We start from the raw sequence: 7,817 nt of genomic DNA on the forward strand, positions 1-7,817 counted from the left end.
TCAGGCGAAGGTACAACGACAGCCTCTTCAGCACTTCCCAGCCCGTGTAAGTGCCTCCCTCTCGCGCTTCCCCTGCGGTCAAAACAAGCCTTCCTGCCCACTCTCCTCAGCCTGCTCTTCTGGGTGGAGATGGTGTCTGGTGGGGGGAAACAGCGGTGTTCATCTGGAGGAGGTCTTGCTGATGCCAACACTGCATCCTTGCTGTCTTTCTGCTCTTCCTTCCATCTCCAAGCTGCTCCAGACGATGCCTAAGCTCTTGTGGGTGACCCAGCTCAAGGCTCCCTTGTTCTCTTCACCCTTCTCCGTCCCTCCAGTGCATGTGTCCTGGGGATTCTGGGTCATTCAGTAGGTCTGAAGTGGCAAGGATGGCAGGGAAGGGATGCCTGCACTGTGGTTTATTTATATAGGCTAGGTCCTATATCAACACAGCAGATGAGGCAGGCATGTGCTGATAGTAACTGCGTTGGTGTTTAGTTCCTGGTTCAATGGTGGGGAGGAGTGGGGAAAATAAGCATTTTATCACATATAAACAGGGTGAGAAAACCCAGTCCTTCAAAGTATTTTATAAATTCTCCCAAGACACCATGTCTGTTCCCAGCAATACCTGCTCTGTCCTGCCACACTGGGGAGGGCTGCTGGGAAGCTGTACTACAGCTTACCCGCCCAAGGAGGAAAACAGCTTGACTGGCTTTGATCCTCCTGACCATGTTTGCTGTTGGCAGAGACCATATAAAAGTTCAGGTGAACATAGTCATGGATGAGGAAAGCAGACAGGCGAGGGGGTGGCTCAAGCTCTGCCCCAGTGCCTGCATGTAGTGGAGAAGTCTGGGCCACGGAGGGTTTATTACATCTCTCTGTGGGGCAGAGCAGATGCATGTGCCTGCTTTTAGCAATCAGATGAAGAAAGGAAAGTGTTGTAGGCAGCACTTCTCTGTATGCTGCAGAAAACTCTTCCCTGCCGTATTTATCTACTCAGCTCAAATCCACTTTGTTCTATCTGTCTTGCAAGTCACTCCCTGGATGCATAATTGGAGTGACCACCCCTCCACCCCTCTTCTTCCTTTCACCCCTCACCCAGCTCTACAGTCTCCCCCACCTTGCATTGCACCCTGGATGATCCAGGCTTTGTCCCTGAGTCCCCACTGGCACTGACCTCCCTGACATTGTGAAACTCTCTTTCTGTTGGAACATGAAGCCTCTGTCATCCCTGTCACCTGGCAGCTCCCCTTGGCCCCACTGAAATCTCATCCTCTCATTAAGTGCTCTACAGAGCCTCTCTGCTGCGCTGGGTGCAATGACTAGAGAGTAGACTTTTCTTCTGCATCATGTAGCTCAATACAGTTCAGTCCACAAGAAGGCTGGGATAAGGCTGAAAAGGTAGCCCTCCTCTGCTGCCAGGTGAGAGCAGAAATGTTGCTTGGAAGCCACACAGGGCATGATGGCATGGCTGTTTTATAGCCCTGGTCTCAGAGCCAGAGAGGGATAATATGTTAGCTTCAGCTGGGGAGATGATGTTCCTTCATGCTGCCTGCATTTCACCAGGCTTCCAGGAAAAGAAGGAGCTTCCTGAACATTTCTCTGCTCCACTGAACCTCCTCTGCAGCACTCAGAATTGACCCCACCATATCTCTCATATGCAATGAGTATTTATTATCTTGGCTACTGGCCTTTGAAATGCATCGGTTCTTTTGAGTCACCTGTAAGGGTAAGATTTAACCGGATCTTCAGGCTTCCTCCATAATTTTAATACTTTTTATTTTCTATGTCTGACAAAATCCAAGCATCTGTATGCATTGGTTTTTATAACAGCCAACTATGATCCAGGCAGAAAACAAGGATTTTACATGGAGATTCATAAAACCTTCTGTGCTCATCTGGAATTTGCTTGGCTAACCCATCTACAGCCTGGTCCAGCAAACCCCCTCATCTTACTCAGGAATCATTTAAGGTCAAGATGCCTGACAGCAGTTTGCTTCATTCAACATCTTAGGGCTTAAGCAGAAGAGTAACTGATTTGTCACACATTTTTAACCCTGCCACAGATCCAAGACACCCTCTGCTTTCACTGAGGTCTCAGCTAACGTGGCTCACCCTGCAATTGCTCTGTGCCAGCCCCAGGCGCAGACTCCTGCGGTGGCCCACCTGGCATGCAGGAGCTCATTTAAGCACTGGTAACTCTATCGTGTGCCCAAACCCTGAGGTCCCAGTGAGCAGCCCTGCATGTGTAACGTGAACCTCTGCACAGGACAGCAGATGGTTTCAGCAGCCTCGTGCCAGGGATTTTTAAAGACAGAGATTCCCCACCTCCACCTCCTCTCCCAGGCAAATGTGCCAACTGTTGCTGTTAACTGACTTCAACAAAATGCTGTTTCAAACACCTATATAAAAATCCATTATCTACACAAAACTAGCAATGTTAGCTTTAGTCCCCAGAGTACTCTAAATAGTATGGTGATACGGCAGTGCCCCTGGGACCTCAGCCCAGAACTTATCAGAAGGTCAGTCACCTCCTTGAGGGTGGGCTGAGGCCAGGAAGGCAGCAGCCTGTTCTAGCTGTTATCTCCTCAGGCAAAATGCCTGGCTTTGTTTCCCATATTTCCCCCCATTCCAATAGTGTTGCTATTTTTGTGACTCTGCTGTCTTGAGTTCATTGCGTCCAGCAATAGAGAAAGGAGCAAGTGGTGTCTTCTCCTGTTCCTTGGCACAGGTGTTGTGTTCACCTGCTCTGCTCCAGGCCCTGAGTTTATCCTCAGAGAAGTGGCTGGGTGACTTTCCTTTGAGTGCTAATACCAGTGTTTATGGCACAGATTGAGTACCTTTAGGCAAGCTAAAAACAATGATGCCTGTGTGAATTTCAGGCTGTTGATCTGTCTAGCTCTTGCAAGGCAATTAAATCCATTGCTGCTCCTGTAACTTGCACTAAGTGCAGAGGTTGTACCAATGATCTGCTTTTTGAGAACTCCTGTGCTGAGCTGCCCATATATTTTCTGTCTCTGATCTCACTCTCTCATGGCATTTTAGACCTTCTGCCATAACTAGAGTTTCTGGTTGCTCCCATCGTCACTGCCCTGCATGACGTTCATGACAGGCTGTACTCCTACCCCGGTGATGCTAATAATCTCTCTGAGATGCACACCTCCCTGCAAGATTTTCTCTTTAAAGTTAGATCCAAAACTCTTAGGTTTTCAACATTCTCTCCTTCTCTGTCTCTGAAAATACATCTCGTTCATTTTTCACAAATTCCCAATAGAACTGAAAAAATAGTTGTTCCTTTGTGGTGTTTGCTGTCCTGGAACTTGGCCATTTGGTGCCTCAGAAGAAGGAAGCAGTGGCTGCCTTCTCCCAGCACAGCTCAGCTGGGGAGAAGGAGGGAAGCAGGCCCTGCTGCAGTGACTGCTGATCAGTGCCACAGTTGCCCTGCAGGACTGGTGTGCCCAGATCAGCCCTGCTCTGCAGTTACTCTTACAGAGCTTGGAGAAATGGGTTGCTGCCCAGACTGCCCAGAACACGTTTGGCAAACAGAAGGCTTGTCAGAGCAAAGCTCACTTGCAGGCTGTGCATTTGGTCTCACTTCTGGGTATCATGGAGCATACTTCATCCTTTTTGTCGATTTTCACAGTAAGACTCTTGAATCTTCAGAATTAGGTAGCACCCAAAAAAAAAAAAAATTACTTACATGTTATTTTTGTTTTATTTCTGGTGAACATATAAATACTACTTTAGCACTTTTCAGTGATTCTATACATTTTAATGACTTTCTGCTCCGAAGAGGCCTTAAAATATTCTCTCTCTCCCCCTCCCTAATGTTTTTTTTTATTAATTTTACTCCTTGCACCTAGAAGTTACTTGGCCATGTGAAGCCTGCCAGTGGTTAGCTGGGTTCAGATGACCAGAACATGAACCACTTCACAGCTTGGCATCAGGTCCCAGTTGTGGTTCCAGACGTCTCTGACTGCTGCAGTTACTTTAGGAATTGCTAACTCAGCTAAGAGGTTAGCAAGAGTGAATTTGTCAACCCAACTAATAGGTCTGCTCCCAAGCAGGCTTCTAAAGACCAGATTTTCAAAAGTTTTCAGCACCTAATATGTCTTATTGAGACAGAGAAGACATTTTTGAAGGTGTATAAAGTCCAAAGTGGTTATAATTTCTGAAAATTTGAGTACTCAGTGATGAAATAACAGCTGAGGATCTCTGGAGCCTGGTCATGAAGGGCAGCTTGGAATTTTATTTGGGCAGGTGGACTGTTTTTAATCCTCCCTGGCTGAAGAAAGGAGAGCCCAAACCAACAGCCTAATGTTCACACAGTCTAAGTAGTCCCTTCTTCATAAATGGATCAGCTAACTTCTGAAAACAGGTTTGTCTAAAAGAAATAGTATCTTTAAAATACAAAAACAAGATTTATTGAGAATTTCAGTGTTGAGGCTAAGCTACCTGCAAATCAAATTTAAAATTTTCTTGAGGGATGAATAGGTGCAATTCCCTTCAAAGTTAATCTTATTTAAGAAATCTCTTATGGAAACACCTTGCCACATGGTGTGCCAGAGCAAATGGCAGGGATCATCACCACGCCAGACACTCAGGGCAGTGCACAGAGCAAGCGTAAAGATGGTCTCCCCAACTCCAGAAAACTAAAATGTTTACATCAGAGACTAGTCACACTTACATTTTTCCTACACTCCAAGGAAAGAGATCGGCACCTCCAGACAGTGAGTTTTCTGATCTGCTGTGTATGGCCAAATCAGAGCAGAAAAATTTTATCTCTACAGACCCTGTAGCAAGACACCTCACGGCCACAAATACTGTGTAAGAGTTCACTGTTTTGGCCAAATGATTTAGTGATGTTGCTACAAAAAGCTTCTTAGTAATTAAGAAAGCAGTAATCAAGCTTTAATATTGTTTTAAAGAGAACTTGACCCTGTAGTGGCAGCAATCAAGGATGGAGATGAGAAAGCAGTATTCAACATGATGAAATCAGGAAAAGACCTTTCTGAACCCAATAAGGATGGCTGGATACCCCTCCACGAAGCTGCATACTATGGCCAAGTGGGTTGCCTGAGCCTATTACAAAAAGGTCAGTGAAGTTAAAACTAATTAATTACAAAAGGGTGAAGAAGAATATGAATAAACTGAAAAGCAGAATTAGCAGCAGCCCAGTCTTGGTCTGGGAACATGTGTGAAGCTTTCTTACAACCTCTGAGTGTATATTAATTTAATCTTTCTGAGAATAGGTTTCCAGACTGAAGCCTCTAAAAGTTAGGATCCTCAGGAGAGTGATATCTGGGTAGACCTTGCCAAGCCCTGGATTTCTGACAGTAAATCCTTGTATCTGAGCTCTTGGCTGTTGAGAGCTGCTCGACTGCCACAGCTGACAGCAACAACCCCACTTCCCACTAGCTGGAGATCCTGCTCAGCATCCCTTTGCCGGTGCTTGAAGGTGATTAACTGCTGTGGGTTGTTTTCAAGCTGCTACTGAAGAGCAGTTACACAGCAGCTTTCCGTGTCACTAGTGGCCATAGCGGAACACGGCCTTTAATCTAAGCCAGTGAGTGATTTGGACACTTAATTTGAGTTATAGTAACTTTATAGTATGTTTTTAACTTACATTGCTCATGGAAAATTGAAAGAAATAAACTACAGAAACTCACCTAAAACTCCAAGGCGGTGATGCTGCAGATATTTGTGCACTGCAGGCCGTAATGACTTTGGGCTTGCTGTTCCTTCACAGCATACCCCGCCACAATCGATCAGCGTACCCTCAATGAAGAGACTGCTCTCTACTTGGCCACCAGCCGGGGCAACCTGGACTGCCTGCTTACCCTGCTGCAGGCTGGGGCTGAGCCTGATATCTCCAACAAGGCCAGAGAGACACCGCTTTACAAAGGTGAGTGTCTGCTTTTCCAGGGATGCTGAGGTCTTCTGGCACCACCAAGGCAGAGCTGCGGGATGGCTTGTGATGTGAGCCTAGAGCTCAGCCATTAGCTTCTATTTTCTGTCTCCTCCAAGTAGTCCTCTGCCTCCTATGTCTGACCTGCCATGCCACAGCCTCTCTTCTCACCCACATCAGAGAGAGGATTAGTGGCTGTCCTGCAGGGTGCAGGCTGTGATCTGGTGACGGTAGGTGTGATACTTAGCGGGGCCTTATGCACAGGATGTCTGCACAGTGTCCCAGACTTACAGAAAGCTGGGCAGTACAGGAACATATGTGCTTTTATGAACTGTAGGACCTGAGCAGCTGTTAGATGTGGGAGTTGCTGCGTGCCAAGTGGGCCATGGCAGGAGTCTGTGCACAGCACACCACCATGCACCACTCACAAGCAGTGTTCCCCAGAGCTTAGTTTTGGGGACAGTCTTGTTTAATATCTTTATCAGTGATCTGGATGAGGGGATCAAGTGCACCCTCAGTAAGTTTGCTGATGGCACCAAACTGAGCAGGAGTGTTGGTCTGCTCAGGGGTTGGAAGGCTCTGCAGAGGGATCTGGACAGGCTGGAGCAATGGACTGAGGTCAGTTGTGTGAGGTTTAACAAGGCCAAGTGCCGGGTCCTGCACTTGGGTCACAACAACACCAGGCAATGCCACAGGCTTGGGGAGGAGTGGCTGGATGGCTGGAAAGCTGTCTGGTGGAAAAGGACCGGAGGGTGTTGGTGGACAGCCGACTGAACATGAGCCAGCAGTGTGCCCAGGTGGCCAAGAAGGCCAATGGTATCCTGGACTGTATCAAAAATAGTGTGTCCAGCAGAACTGGGGAAGTGATTGTGCCCCTGTACTCAGCACTGGTGAGGCCACACCTTGAGTATTGGGTTCAGTTTTGGGCACCACAATATAAGAAAGACACTGAGGTGTTTGAGCCGGCCCAGAGAAGGGCAACAAAGCTGATGAAGGCAAAAAGCTGTCTGAGGAACATGTCTTACGAGGAGCAGCTGAGGGAACTGGGACTGTTCAGTCTGAAGAAGAGGAAGCTGAGGGGAGACCTTATTGCTCTCTACAACTACCTGAAAGGAGGTGTTGACCTCTTCTCCCAAGTAACAAGCGATAGGATGAGAAGAAATGGTCTCAAGTTGCGCCAGGGGAGGTTTAGATTGGATATTAGGAAGAATTTCTTTACTGAAAGAGGGTCGAGGCATTGGAACAGGCTTCCCAGTGTAGTGGTTGAGTCACCATCCCTGGAGGTGTTCAAAAAATGTATAGATGTTTCTCTTGCGGACATGATTGAATGGTCATGGTAGCATTGGGTTGATGGTTGGACTTGAGGATCTTAAAGGTCTTTTCCAACCTTAATGATTCTATGATTCTATGACTCAGTGATAAATATACTGTGTGTGCCAGAGCTGGCCAGAAAGAACACTTTCTTTAGCAGAACAACATCACATCCATGCTATTACAAAGATTCACAGAAAAAGATGGTCTCCCACACCTTCATGTCTATTCCACTTTGACTGACTTTTCCTGCTACGGCTATTTTTAGCACTCAAAAACATTACAAAGCACATACTACTGGTTGAAACAATAATCTTGCCTCTGATTTTAGATACTCGGCATTAGAGCTGCTCAGTTCAAAAGGTTTTTGTTTTAAAATTCTTGCTTATAGTCTGCTAAAGGAAAGCTGTGCATTAACCATACAGTAGCAGTGGTAGTTGTACTAGTAGTACTCATACTACTACTAATAACAACAATAATATGAAAGCACCCTCTAGCCAGAGAAAAACTGTTGTTAACAATGTGCTAGTCTTAATGCCTATCCTCCTGAAAAAATAGAGTGAAAAATTATCATAACATAAATTAGTCATCTCTAGTATGTAAGCAAATTAAACTCGGAAGA

The 7,817-nt window shown here is 46.3% G+C and overlaps 1 protein-coding gene across 2 annotated transcripts in view; it reads left to right on the top strand.

The window, feature by feature from the left end:
* Positions 1-7,817, top strand: part of ASB2 (ankyrin repeat and SOCS box containing 2) — a 23,252-nt gene that overhangs the window by 1,965 nt on the left and 13,470 nt on the right. The window contains exons 3-5 of one of the 2 annotated variants that reach the window (XM_008942888.1): positions 5-46; positions 4,905-5,071; positions 5,726-5,881. In XM_008942888.1, the coding sequence (XP_008941136.1) occupies positions 5-46; positions 4,905-5,071; positions 5,726-5,881 (365 nt within the window). The remainder of the gene's footprint in view (positions 1-4; positions 47-4,904; positions 5,072-5,725; positions 5,882-7,817) is intronic. The other variant, XM_008942889.1, reaches the window with a different exon arrangement.

This window comes from Merops nubicus, unplaced genomic scaffold, assembly GCF_000691845.1.
Source record: "Merops nubicus isolate BGI_N331 unplaced genomic scaffold, ASM69184v1 scaffold26326, whole genome shotgun sequence".
Lineage (NCBI taxonomy): Eukaryota > Metazoa > Chordata > Aves > Coraciiformes > Meropidae > Merops > Merops nubicus.